This window comes from Solea senegalensis, linkage group LG15, assembly GCF_019176455.1.
Source record: "Solea senegalensis isolate Sse05_10M linkage group LG15, IFAPA_SoseM_1, whole genome shotgun sequence".
Taxonomy (NCBI): domain Eukaryota; kingdom Metazoa; phylum Chordata; class Actinopteri; order Pleuronectiformes; family Soleidae; genus Solea; species Solea senegalensis.
In genome coordinates this window covers 3,975,793-3,990,573 of record NC_058035.1, presented here as the reverse complement: position 1 = coordinate 3,990,573, position 14,781 = coordinate 3,975,793, and the positions used below count along the sequence as shown (strand labels likewise).

The 14,781-nt window shown below is 40.9% G+C and overlaps 1 protein-coding gene across 3 annotated transcripts in view; it reads right to left on the bottom strand.

The window, feature by feature from the left end:
* adam12b (ADAM metallopeptidase domain 12b) overlaps positions 1-14,168 on the bottom strand; it is a 99,395-nt gene extending 85,227 nt beyond the window's left edge. For 2 of the 3 annotated variants that reach the window (XM_044046266.1, XM_044046268.1), the window contains exon 1: positions 13,634-14,168. In XM_044046266.1, the coding sequence (XP_043902201.1) occupies positions 13,634-13,757 (124 nt within the window). In that variant the 5' untranslated portion in view covers positions 13,758-14,168. The remainder of the gene's footprint in view (positions 1-13,633) is intronic. The other variant, XM_044046267.1, reaches the window with a different exon arrangement.
* Positions 14,169-14,781: the final 613 nt, after the last annotated feature.

Genomic DNA, 14,781 nt, shown 5'->3' with positions numbered 1-14,781 from the left:
ATCCATACAAGTATGTAATGTATGGATTCTGACTTCTAGCTTCAAGCAGATTGTGGGAACCAGAGCCACAATTCCCTCGGAGCCTTCAGCGTGCCTTCTAGTTCCTCTCCACCGCACAACTAAGGCTGTCCCCGACACTCCCACGGTCTCTTACGGCGTACGTCTATAATGTAAGCAGACCCAGCCGGCGTCACGTGAAGCCCCAGCAAACGCAACAAACCCAGGGACGAGCCGTGGAGATGAAGCCGAGCGGGAGAGCAGAGCGGTTGTTTGAGGCTTCGCACACTTGCCATCGACAAAGCACAACAAAGGCCCGCATGTCTCTTCTACTGTGAATCAGGCCTGTTTCCCCCGAGACCTGCACATAAAGCATCCGCGTTTGCATATGCAAGCGTGTCATCGTGCCGTAAGAGTTCAGCGGAGCCGCAGAAAAAACAAAAAAACACAGTTATGTACGACATATTTACTCTTCCTCCTGACCGCTTTTCAAGTGAGCGAGAAGTTTGTTTCCTTTGAAGATGAAATTATGTTACGACTCCCGCACTATCGCGACTACATTTCTTCTTGAACTTCAAACGGCCCGTGAAGGCGGTGGCCCAGAGTCCCCCGGCCCCCCGTTTTTTCCACAGTGCATAATAACCTAACAGGGGCATAAAAAGGAACCTCCTACTTTTAATGGGTTATTTGAACATGTGCCGACGGTGGTTTGTTGGTTTTAGTGGTGCATAAAAGCTACGTGAGACAGACTGAGCAGCATGACAGAGACCACAGGCTGTGGCTAAAGTGTCATTAAAAAGCAGCTATAAAAAGGAAAGTAGTAGGCAGACATCTTGTTAATAAAAGACTTTGACACTTCCAGTGGTGTTCCTCGCAATCCATTTAGACCTCACAGACCGGCAATGAGCACGTGTTAATTCAACAATGTCAATTTCAGCAAGAGAAAGGAACGTCATCCAACCACAAACCTTAGAATTCTAATCTATAATTGCACCAAGTGTTTGTTTTACATGTGTACCATTACATGTGTAGGAACAGGAGGAAGAAAAACAGTTTAAAGATGATTAATATCACCTTATTCCACCACAATCTAATCATTTCTTCCTTGGGCCATAACCTCCACCCCCCCACCAACACCACCACCCCAGCAAATGTAATCAGAATCCACTCTTTCCTTTATGAGTCGCACTGCTCATTAACAGCCAAACAAAATGCCAGCAAAAACATCAATTATCTTGTCATGTCATTTTCTTAAAACAATAATGTTTATGTTTTGTGCAAAGAAAGAATATGATTGCTTCCCCTTCCCTCCTCAGATGTGTAAAAGCATTTGTAGTTTTTTGTTCTCCAACTTTCACTCAGGGTGAAAATAAATCTTTTCTCGGGCATTTATTATGATTTTCTTTTTTATGACGATGATCTTTTCGGCCTTCTTGTGCATCCCTAACATTTACTAGTGACGCTGCAAAACAATGTAGCCTTCAGTTAGCATCAGAACTCAAAAATGACGGTTAGTTTGTCCATTGAGGGCTACTGTAAAAACATGGTGGTCCAAAGTGGTGGACTCTATAGAGCTGACCCGGCTCCTGATATAAATATAAGTTCAATAAGTTAAAATAGAATGTACAATGTACATTATAGACATTTACTGGAATATATACAGTATGGACTTGATATATACACTATAAACAAAGATTGAACATGGGATATTATATATATGTATATTGCACTTGTGTAAATTTACAGTTTATAATAATGATAATAATAATATATATAACATATAGAGACAAACAACCATTGACTCTCACACTGAATGTTTTTGGACTGTGGAAAGAAACCAGAGAACCCGAAGAAAACCCACACACACACGGGGAGAACATGCACACTCCATGCAGAAAGGCCAGCTATGAAACCGCTATACACATAAATATGATATTCACGATCAAACGCATCAAACTTAGAAATTCAAACGACAACTGGGTTAATCCTATCTTGATCACCATGGCAGCAACATTATGTTCCCATATTGAAAACAAGTGAGAATCAGCTGAGGGTCATATATTTAAAAAGCAGGAAAAAAAAAACCCCTATTAAGTATCCAAAAACAACTCCGCTCCTCTTTCTTTAAATAGCCTCACAAACCAAATCTCTTTTAAAGCCTCTAATGTAACAGAAGGTGATTTTTTTTCCCCCCCTCCTGTAACATTTTAGCATTCCAGCCTGAGCATGAGCTGTAATACTAATTAACCAGTTAATGGAAAATCAAAACACGTTACAGCAGCAGGAAAATTACAGAATATAAACAAAACAAATTGAGCCACAATTACTGTTGAAGTCCGCACAGGGTAATCGACCTGATTATGTTTACCTGCTGCTGCAGGGACACTTCCTGGTGACTTTCAAATGTGTTTCTCTCTCTTTTCTAAAAGAGGAGAAGCTCACACACGTGTACATGTTTGGATTAAAGCGAGGACACGGTCGTGTGTGCATTATCTGCATTCCTTTTCGCCTGTAGAAGAAATGAGAACGTGCTGCTTTGCATTCACGGCTAATACTGTTCAATCAGCGCCTTTACCGACGAGCCCCTCTCTTAAGAGAGAACGCGAGAACGTAGAATGTAAGCAAGGTTAAAGGAAGGCGGACGAAGGACGTCGCAGTCTATAGGCGACAAGTTCACAGGCAACATTAAAACTGTAGGTCAGTCATGATCATATTAAATAACATTTGCATATAAAACTATGTGCAATCATATAAGTGTTTCACAATAACAGGAACATCAAATTTAAAAAGCAAATACAAAAAATACACAACACAGGGAGGAATGAAAAGTAAAAGGCTAGAGTCAAGAGGTTAAAACCCTGTTTTAAATTTGAAATAAAACTAAAGGCAGTTGAAGGCTACAGTAAAAAGACAAGATTTACGTCTTCTTTTAAGTCAACATGAACAGATTTATTTAAATATTTTGAAAATATTGTTTAATTCTGACTCAGAATCAACTAATCATATTAGGAATGTGGTATTATGTAAAGAAAGGTGTCATTTCTATCACCGTGAATTCAAAACAAAAACTACTTTGAAAAGCAAGTTTGTTACTTCTTTTGACAACATTGATTGGGTGACTGCAGATTTATTTATTCATTCATGAATTACTTCATTCTACAGTACTGTAATACATCTTTTGTCATCATTATTTAATCTGAGCCCATGACACTTTTGAAGATTAAGTGGGAAGTAGTAAAATACGGGAGATAAATTGCTATTTTCTTGATGTTTTCACGAGTATTATACATTATGAAAACACTTTAATTTACCACTAACATTAACATTCACCCTCAGTCTCTGCAGCTTCTATTCACACGGGCCAGTTTAACTGGGGTGTGTGGACATTTCTTACATGACATTTCTTAACAAGGAAAACATCGCCTTAGGTCAGAGGATAAGAATTCAGATTATGGACTTGATCATAGCAAATATTCCACATTCAAATTTTGCACAGCAGCTGCGTAAGTAGCCCCCTGAAGCCTCTAATTAAATCCTGAAGCTGCATCTGCATCTGCGAATGCGCTCAGAGGGTAAATCTCTGCTTTCAGGGTCTTTTTCAGTGAGTCACAATTGGCAAATAAAAGTGGAAAGAAAAGTACAATGGTTGTCCACAAAAGACACATGTCCTGACAGATACGCTGACATGCGTCACATGGCGGAGCTACTTCAACCTGCAAATAAATTTGATGGGAATCTGGATGTAACCCAGATCCATCTGTGAGAGTGCTTACTATATAGATCATAATGATAAAGTATTGAGTCAAGCTGACATCGGTGCATATAGATCTGAGGTATGGCTTATTATCACAGGACAGGTTTGCTCTTTCATTTATGCATTTATGCATTTACCGTAAGAGAAAATGAAAAACCTGAGACGACAATGGAGGATCGATGATCTTTTTCCAACTTCTTTAAAGCTTATGATTAAACGATTGGGGATTATAAACAATTACGCCTCCAACTAACTATTATTTTCATGATTAATGAATCTGTCAATTATGTTTTTCATTAATTGAAGTGGTTTGCTGCATAAAATGTTGAACAATTTTGAGAAATGATGATATTCTCAAATCTCTTGTTAGACCACAAAATCAAAATGATTCAGTTTTAGTGATTTTTGTTATCGGGAGCAAAGAAATCAGAAAATATTCACATTTTAGAAGCACAGCTGCTTTTAATTATGAAAACAAAACATACTCTAATTGATGATCAAAATAGTTGGCAATTCATTTCATAATATCTTAATAAATTAATCACCGCAGCCATAAAATCAATTGTTCACAAAAGTGTTGATAAGTTAATATAAGCTAGCAAGCTATGCTAGCTTAGCATAAACTGAGGGAAACAGCTAGCCAGGCTCTGCTTGGCTAACCTCTGAACACACACATTTACATCTTTTGTCCTGTCTGTGTATTTTAAACACAGATTTTATACTGTAACCACTCACAAGAAGCTTCAACTGGTGGAAGGTAAGGCAGGTAAATATAAGTCCAAAGTGAAGGGGGGGATTAACAGGATAAAAGCCAACTGAACAGATGATCCAACAAAGGAGACTGGGGAGCACAGGGACTATAAATGCATGAGGGAGTCAGGGATAATTGAACACAGGTGAAAAGCATCAGGGCGGGAGGACAATCACCGTGGAGGGAAACTAGACAAAGACAGGGTGGGGAAAGAAAGAAGTGACACACAAGGAAAGCAAATGGAGAAAAGGTGGCCAGGCCAAGAACTACAAAGCAAAACAACTGAAAATCCCGTGTCCATAAAATCCAAAACAACAGAAAACTAAATCTAATACAGAAGAAACCAGAACGTCTGTGTCCAATCGCACAAGGAGAAGATCGTGACACTGATTCAAAAGAGGCCACACTGGTCACTGCTGGATATGACGCACTTAAAAGACGATTCTCCAAAACACACGTATTCTCAGGCAATGCCAGGAACTTAGTAATGTACCAAAGCCCTTCTTTATGCAGTACATGTGTTCACTATAATGATACTTTTGCATTATACAGTTCTAGCACTATTAGGCGAGACTTTACTTAGTTTTTTTTACTTTTCCATTATTGATAGTACCTGGTATCTGGTATCTATAACGAACTGTAGATCAGTTAAAAAGACTTAAAAATCCTGAAAATGTGCATTAATTATCTCCAACATTGAGCAAGGAAATTTCTAAAATCTCAATATTTAACTGAGGAATCTGGTGTAAAAGGAAAAATGGCTTTTTGCCCCAAACATCCTTCTAAATTAAAGTGTATTTCCAATAATGCTGAAGTCTTTCTTAAATTCATCACTTCATTTATGAAGGTTTAGGCTTTCAAAGTGAAATTAACAGCAATCCCTTGTTGGCTAAAGGGCTGCTCAGTAAGTTATCATATTAGATCAAAGACGCCAATTTACAGCCATATAACCCCGAAACAAATCAATTCCAACTGGTAAACTGATTTGTAAATTAATAAAAACTTCCAAATACGTTTGAAGACCACAAAGATATCTCCTGCGACCCATTGGTGGGTGCCGACCCAGCCTTTGGTTATCGCCATTTCCTCCACATTCACAGTCACAGCGTTTGCACATGGATTAACCGTCTGAGAGGGAGAAGAAAAAACCAAGAAAGGAAGTGGTCGTGTTGACATTTATTTCATCAGCGGGGAGCGCGAGTTGCCCAGAGAAACAGAAAGACGTCAGCGTCATCTCGGAGGACCACATACAGTTTATTACACAAAGTCTTGTCACAGTGTTTATGAAAATAAAGACTGAGAGTTCCAGCACATTCAATACATCATTTAAGATGATGTGTGTTTTTTTCTTTATATAAATCCCTGCTGCACGTCTTGAATATGGCCTTCTTAGGCAAATATAGACATGGGACGTGTGAGATGTGAACAGCAACTTAAAAGACTGCCAGAGATGTCATTTTTCATGTACGCCAACGTTCAAAGGCATACGGAGGGAGCCCTATTCACAAATGGCATTATATTTTTACAAGATTGATTTGGCGATGAATGTTGAAACGTACACGACCAGAGTGACTGGATTTCAGTGATAAATGTAGAGTTTAACACACAGGCAATAGAAACTGTGGCATAATTGACACAACAAAGCCTTTAAAAGGTCCAGTGTGTAAATTATAATTGTAAAAATAACTGATTGTATGAATTGTTGTTTTTATTACCCACAAATGAGCCTTTTATATTTATTTCAGGAGCAATAAAAGAGAGCCACCATTTTAGACCACCATAGTCTTTCAATAGCCTGCAATGGACATATTAAATACACTTTGAGTGTTGATGCTAACTGAATTTGGAAGCGTGATCTTCAATTTAAGACACTGTCACTGTCAAGTCCACAGCCATGCTAGAGGTTCCATGGCATATTTAAGAAGAATCAATCTAGTAGTTGCTTAAAGGGATGTTCAAGACTTTTTGAAGAACCGTCTTGAGACAGGAAAAGAAGATGTTTACAAGAAGCTAACATCTCAGAATATATGCCTGGATTAAGATGACTTTATGTTGTCATTCAACAGCCTTTTCTAACAGGAAACTGAGGTTTTAATTACTTACTCTCCCAAACCAAAGTCCATTTAGAAAATCAGCATTTTAAGCTCATGGGAACAAAAGAGCTGCTGGTCTACTGCGGCCTCATTTGGTAGATTTGTGTCATTTATTTCACATATCTCATATTTTAAACCATCAAAGTCATGAAATAAAACTTTGGAAATTACAAACGGAGGCAGAAATGGATTAATACCTCCTGCGCGCCATGATATGAAATTGCTGATTTTCTCTATGGACTTCTGTGCAGTCTACAAAGTGACACAGACTTTAATTTTCCAATGGCAGCATAGAAATTATTCTGTGAAATCTGTTTTTCCTTGTGTCCCTGCTGGAGGTAATTTTTCTTTTGTGTCTTAGAGAGGGACTTTTCAAATATCTCACATTTATTCCAATCTGGGGACAGAACACTGGTCCTCTAAGCTTGTGTGGTTATAATTTTTGTCACCGAACGTGACAAAAGTGGGGTGTAGGCGAATGCTGTTGGCAGCAAAGGACAGGAATTATGTCTAATTCACTATATACTCAAGTCAGTCCTCACAAAAAACACACAAAAAGCAACACACTTAGATTTGTATGTCAGAAATGTGCACAACAATAAGGCAATTCACACACACACACACACATGGATCAAGCTGTCCCAAATTGCTGCAGGTAGCACAGCCAACCTCTGCCTCACGGGTCTTTCTTCACAAAAGCTGCTCAGCAGATATAATATTCTTTCAAAACCGCTTCTATTCCCTCCATCAAAAGCTTTCATGAAGCATAGAGGCTGACAGATGAAGAGCATGGTTGGACTCCAATCAACAATGTCTCACAGTAAATACTGTGACACAGGTGTGATGGCCTGTCTGTTGTGAAATCACTGATGCGGGGCAGGACCTGGTGCCTCAGCCGTCTGTGACCCTGCTGTGTGTGTGTGTGTGTCACAAACCCTAATCATTTTCAGTTGAATAAGACCTCTTTCTTCTTCTGCCCTCGCTCTTATCAAAGCGGGATCCTAATATTACTCGTGAAGAGTCAAAGAAAAGCAAGCAACCGCCAATCAAAAGAATTCCGGTTTCTCTGCTCTCTTGAGTCAAACGTCAGAAACACTCGCCGAGCTTTTCGTTCATATTAAATGTGAAAACTGACGCAATGCGTGCGCCCGTGCGCTTGGTCAAAGTCAGTCTTTGTAATTTTCCTTTGGTGAGACAGAGTTCTTGGGTTTTTCATTTCCCAGGCATCACGTCACTTGCTCTCTCTTGATTTACGTGACTCGCTCATTGTTCTGCGCGGACTCTCACGTCAACGGCAGAGAGACAGAGACGGAGACAGTGGACAGCGTCCACAACTCCGCGAGTAATTCTGACTTGCGTTTGATCTGAGCAGGCCTCGTCTATGTACATCAAACATCAGGTGGCATCATAACAAACTAGGGAGACATTCACCTAAATATCAACTTAACTTGTTTTTCAAATTCACACATTTCAAAAGGACCCGACAGTAAACTGATGACCACACGAGCCGGGAACCGAACCGACAACCACCAACTCGCTCTACCACTGAGCTACCGGCTACGTGGTAGCTTAGCATCTACAGCTGTATCCACACCAAATCTGTTTCTGTTCAACGGTGCATATAATCTGCTAAACAAACTCATGCCGTCCGCACTACGCAGATGGTTTTGAGTCCCAAAAACGTTGAAGTTTGAAGACGCTCCATGATCCGTTATCATGAGAAAACTCAAAAAGCTAAATTAGAGTCTGGATAGGCGGGAAAATAACGACGAAAATTACACGCATTCACTTCCTGCTTCTAACCAGGAAGTGCTGTTCAATGAATGCATTTTCAGATGTGTTAGCTGCAACGTAGATTACGTCCCATACGAAAAGCTTGTCCGTATGCAGATTGGTTTTGTTTGAAAATGCCATTTTCACCTGAAAACACACCAGTTCCACATTCATGACATCGGTTTATCCGTTAGATCTGTGACGCTGCTGTTCTCAGGCAGAAGTGCACAGTGTGAGCGCGGCGGGGGCTAAATCACACCGATGCTTATAATGACCAACGGTGCTTAACAGAGGGAGACCTTTCTAACTGTGTTTGTTGTTCCCTTGCTGCCAACAAATCAATGCCGGCCTGTCCTCAAAATGTCAAACGACTATCACCCGAGGGCTTTGAAAGACAGACCGGGGTGAGGTTATTTCCTAAATGGCTTTATCAGAAAAGGGGGCCGTTATCGCCGCGACGTACGACCGACTGGAGGAAGTGTAAGAGTTACGACGCAGGAAAGTGGCCTGGACAGTGTGTGACGATGCTGAAAGAGCAAAAGAGTTGGATGAATCTCTGTGTGTGGATCTGCTCTTCACCACTTTGTTTACAAAACAGACGTTCTAATCTTTCTCATTAATTCTGTCTGATACCGCGCTCCGACGAGATGATATCCTCAAATCAAATCCGGGTCATTTACTTCTTCTTCTAATTATTTATCGAGTTTCTCCCCCTCTCTCTGTGGAGATCAAAACTGATCCGCTGGAAAAGCCGTTGATATGCAACAAACAGACAGAGAGCGAGAGAGCGATTGATCAGAGATCGCCGACAAGACTTTTGTCTATTTATTTGTGTTTTGCTGTAAAGGTTCTGAGCCCCGAGGAGCAAATAAACATCTCTTACGAATTCGCCAGTGCTTTGTCTGCAGCACTCGATAGTCCAGTCTACGGTCGCTCTATCAGTTTACACGTGTATTGAGAAAAAACATGACAGTCTGTCTCTTTGGGCACAATGAAGCCACGTGTTATAAACTCTCTCACGCTCTCTTTCTCCGTGTCTCTCTTGTGCACAATCGATTTGCCTGGAATTTATCCTGAAAGTTTTATTTACAACTCGGGTTGCAGCGAATGGTCATTTTCATCATCAACTTATCCCTCAATATTGGCGTCTGTCATGAATCAATAAGCTGTTAGGTCCATAAGATGTCAGAAAATAAGGATTATGTTTATGTTCCCAGACCTGAAAATGACAATGTGCTCAAATGACAAACATTTAAATGTTGTGTTTGAGTGTTTCTACAACAAAAGCAAAACAATATTCTTATTTAAAGAAGCTCAACTAACAGAGAATCGCAGAGTCAGTGTTGTAATGTGCGTGCATGTGTGAGTCAGTCTGTGTGAGTATCAGCAGCAAATTAAATTTAATGACAGTAATAATTAACGGGGGGAAAACAAGGAAAAACACGACCTTGATAATAAGGCCTCCCTGCATTTTCTCCGACCATATTCCATAACCATCACATTCAGCAAGTCATTAACAAACATTTCTGGAAAAACTAACGAGCAGATGGCCAAAACAAATGTGTTACTATTCTAGGAATCACTCAGTTATTTTTGACTCGGGATTTTATTTGTCAATCAAAACAACCTGGGAAACTCACCGTGCCTCACCTGTTGATTTTTTTATCATCTTTTTTTTAATCAAAACATACAGTATGCTCTTGAAACTTTCAAACCCCGCCCCCCCCCTCCAGAGAGAGTCTTCATTACCTGATGCATCACTGACTTCAGAAACTGCAAACACAACAAAATGTTTGAACTCTATCCAGGTAACCAATCGCAGCCGAGTGCTGGCACCGGGCGACTGAACGCCGCTTGGCACGCGTTCACACACACGGCTGCCAGACTTTAAGTTTTTCACTGAGTAATCTTTAAGTGCGCTGGCGATGGGCAAGCGTCATCTCATGTCATCAGCCCGAGTTTGGTCCTTTCTGGAAGGACACGCATCCCAAATCTGGAGCTACGACCCAGCAACACACACCGTTCCATACATAATATTCTGCACATGTCAAATCATCTGTCACTTTTATTTTAGCTGAATTCATTACTTTATTACTCACAAATGACAGTGTGCAACTAGATTTGTGTCAATATTTTCCAACAACAAAGCAAATAAAATAAAATACAAAACAAAATAGCGATTTAATCATTCAAAAATATTATATTTTATTGTTTGAAAATACACTTGTTCTTTGTGCTTCCTGATTTGTTTTCGTGCCGTGGTTTTTTTGTTTGTGGGCGGGCCTTAGAAAGCTGCCTGCTGATTGGCTACCGAGTTTTAGAGCGACAGCTCGATGGACGCGAAGTCGCCACAGACTTGGAGTCGAACTCAATATTTTTGAATGATTAAATCAATATTTTATTTGCTTCCTAAAAAGTGTTGTTTCAAAAATCTAATTTCATGAAGGTCCCGGATAGTGAATATAAGGAATAATCAGTTTTGATGAGGAGGAATTAATGATTGTAGCAAATAATGGGTAAGTAATTCTAATGCAATGTTCGTCTAAGAAAAGCTTTTATTTTTTCTGAAATGTCAAAATTGTTTGTTATTCTATTTGATTCAAGTCTCTTTTTGTCTATCGGTGCTCAAGTAAACAGGAAAGTAGCTCTAAATCTCTGTTTTTAATGCAATGTATCCTGGGTATGGGATCTTTCTCGAAGATAAATGAAATTAAACATGTGACGCTAACATTTAATACTGTTTTCATTGATACCTATCCACCATAGACGATAACAGTTCTCTGTCTACAGCTCTCACATACCATTGTTAAACAAAAATAAAAGGGTTATTTTCCCCCCCTTCAAAGGTCTGAGGTAGATGTAGGCTACATACAAACATCTCAGAGAGAGGCTGAAGGCAATATCCTGCTGATATTAAAGAGCTGCTTCATACGGCCCTATTTCAATAAGCCATAAAACTTTTTTTTCTTTTTTTTACTCCCTGCATTCATATATCAGTTCACCCTGTGACTGAGAGCTTTAATGACCTCACAGAGAGATGAGATGTGTGCGATAAACATCTTTCTGATCTGCATAGCTGTCTGCGCGTTGCCACGTTTCACGGGAGCTGTTAACGAAGCGCCGTCAAGGTTCGTGTTTGTCAGGAGCAAATGTGTGAACATGTGCGCTTTATAAGAAAATGTGTGGGTCTGCCCTATATTTAACCTCTGCTTTGCCTTCAATGCTCAAGGCTTTTGAGAGTCGGTGTGAGACACTGTAAGTACTTGGTTAAGCTTACATGAGGTTGATAGTTTCAGGTTCTGAGACATTGTGAACACTGACTTTGTCAAAGAGAAACTCCCTGAGACTGCGTTTTCCAAATGTCACTCCCATGCAGAAAATCAGCAATTTTACATAAAGGCACAGAGGTGTTGCTGATCCACTGCTGCCTCCATAAGTCATTTTAAATGTTGGTATTTTGTGACTTCCGTGTTTGAAAACCTTCATTTGGATTTGCTTAAATCACACAAACTATGTGAGAGCTTACAAAATCACTCATTTTCCCTTTGGGCTTTGGTGCTGCGGAGTGAATAGTACAGAAATGTAAGTTTTCAGCTTGAAAAGGCGACAAAGTAAAGCTAATAACATCATGGTGGCGATATTTAGACTGAGAGAGAGCATTTTTAATGTTGAAAATCCTTCTGATATTTGCTGACATTAATCTGGAAAGATGCATTCCTGTTTATTGTATTAATCTGTGATGTTTTGCATTGTTTTCCATTTATTTGGACAACCTAAACAAACTATTATCCTTAACCTTATCCTTACCCAGTTAATACATAACCCTAACCCTAACCTAACCAGAATTGAGGTTCTGCCTCATTAGCACCATGTTTTGGTCTCCATGAGGACTGCTGGTCCTCACAAGGTCAGTGTTTTTGGGTCCTAAAGAGGTCACAAATACAAGTACGACACACACTGGTGTGCAGCAGCTGAATGAGAAAAAAAAAACCATCCTGTTGGTTTTATTGTTTTCAACCTAAAGATAGCACCGTATCCTCCTGCATGATGAACTTATCTGTCCATCCCAACAACAGACCAACTTCCCTTTATTGTTGAATCCCAGGAGATGGATGTCTGCTTCAAGCGTGAAACGCACAGCACGACGTGTGGTTTCAGCACAGGAGACCAGAGAGGCAGATGCTGCCGGGGTGTCGTGGTGTGGCAGGGCTTGCCACCTCAGTTTTAGACCTTCTTATTAAAACATATGAATGAAAATGGATCGTGTTGTTTCACACATTTTTTCCTTGTGAGGACAAAGGGAGCGATAGATAGATAGTGAGATAGACGGGGTTGAAAAGACATGTCGTCTCCCACAGAATGAGAACAACAGCCTTGATGCCAGGGGCTGTGTGAGGGCACAAGGTTGGCAACAGATTAGATTCATACAGCTGCAGCTACAGCTCCCTCTAGTTTCTCCAGTTTTGTGCAGCTTCTCCCAATTCAAACGTCACACAGTGAGTGCTGGGGGCTGTCCGCCTGTCCGCCTGTCCCCCCGTCCCCCCCCCTTCATAAATATATGGAGCAAGTTGCCAACGAGCAAACATGCGAGATAGTTCGTAAATGAATAGTGGAAGGGTTGTTCTTCTGAAGTTGAGTAATGGTCATTCGTATTTGATTGGGTAAAACGGGGCAGATTATAGCACTCGCAGATGCACACAGCTGCCAATATCTGTCAAACAGCCCGTTCTGCGCGTCCAAAAGCAGCAGCATTCAAACACAAAGATTAAAAAGCACTCAAAAAAAAAAAAATCACTCACCGCAAAACAACAAACAAAAAAGTCAGATAAAAGTGCTCCATGGCGGAGAGTCTGTGCTTTTACAAGAGCTTCAAACTGAAGCTAAGATCTCTCTGCTACATAAAGGTTACGAGTCAAATTATAATAATGCATTTTCAATTTCAGACGGTGGAAAAACTTGAAATTCAAATATCAGGACCAAAATGATTACGATTCATGACATTCGTGCGATTATTGCAAGAACATGTTTTGTTATTTCATATTTTCTTATTCTTAGCTGCTTGTACTTTTTTTTAAAGTAAAAGAAAGAAAGAAGCATTTGAAATCATATTAAAGCATGAGGTTCTGGAATGGCTTGAAAGATGCAGGCTCCCCCTTGTGGCAGTTCAAAATCCCCTTAATCACTAAGACTGTATGTTGGTGAGCTACACAGCTCTCCCCCCATGACGATGCACATCCACGACACACATTATTATCGCATCCTTACCTTCTCGTATGCTGGAAACCGTGTTGTCGGCGTTTTCCGTGGCCGTGGCCGTGGACAGGCACCAGGAGGAGACAGCGAGGAGGAAGAAGGCAAAGTTCCTCCGCCGCCTCCAGCAGCCTCTCATGGTGATGATGATGGTGGTGGTGGTGGTGTTGGATCTCAGCTCCGGTCACGGTGCGACTATTAAAGCCGTAAGACCAAACACTGCATGCGCACGTGGGGGATGGAGACACGGGTCAGGGAAGATCACCGTGGAGGAGTGATTTAAAAAACAACAACAACAACAACAGAACAAACGAAAAAAAAGTCTCCACACACAGAGTCCAGGCGGGCTGTCACTCCAACGAGGCAGCTATCACAAACTTTTCCCGGCGGCAGCAGACGCGCTGTGACCGGCGACGGTCTGTGGGAGAAGCGCACGGACGCATGAGTTGGAGCAGCGCGGAGGTTCAGAAGCTCCTGTGACGATAACACGAGTGGAGAAGAGAGAAACTACCGGAGCTCACACACACACACACACATACAGAGAGAGTGAGAGGATGTTAGGGGAGAGAACGTGAGATCCATTGGCGGATCTAGGGGCGGGGCCAGTGGGCCCCCCCTCTTGGCCAGTTAAGATCTGATTGGCCCCTGATATCCCACTGTCCTGTTAGTCTGTCACAGTCAAATTGTAGATTATGCTGTGTAATTCAATTGATGTCCTAATCCCAAGTAAGCACTGTAGTAGGCATTGAAATGATTAAAGATCCGCCCCACATTAGAGGATTATTGGCCAGATTTCGGTCGCGATCCGGCCCTTCCGACAACCGTGGGTGTCTTCCGATTCCAGGCTGGTTTGAACAGATTATCTGGTCAAATTTATGCTGTAGTGTGAGGGATTAACAGAAGCAGTTTTAAGTATTAAACATGTTCGATATTTACAGCATTTAGATTTAGAACCCTAACTTTATACAAACCAAGTTGATTCCGTCTTCTCAGCCATGACTTCATCCGTTCCTCGGCACAAAACATCGCGCACGGCACACAACAACTACTAACTGAGGACGTCACGTTAAATCACACAAGTTTCCGTGAGATCTCAAATCCCTGGAATATCCTCCCTGAAATCGTTCGATTAAACACCAAGTGTGCGGTCCTGCGTCTTGACT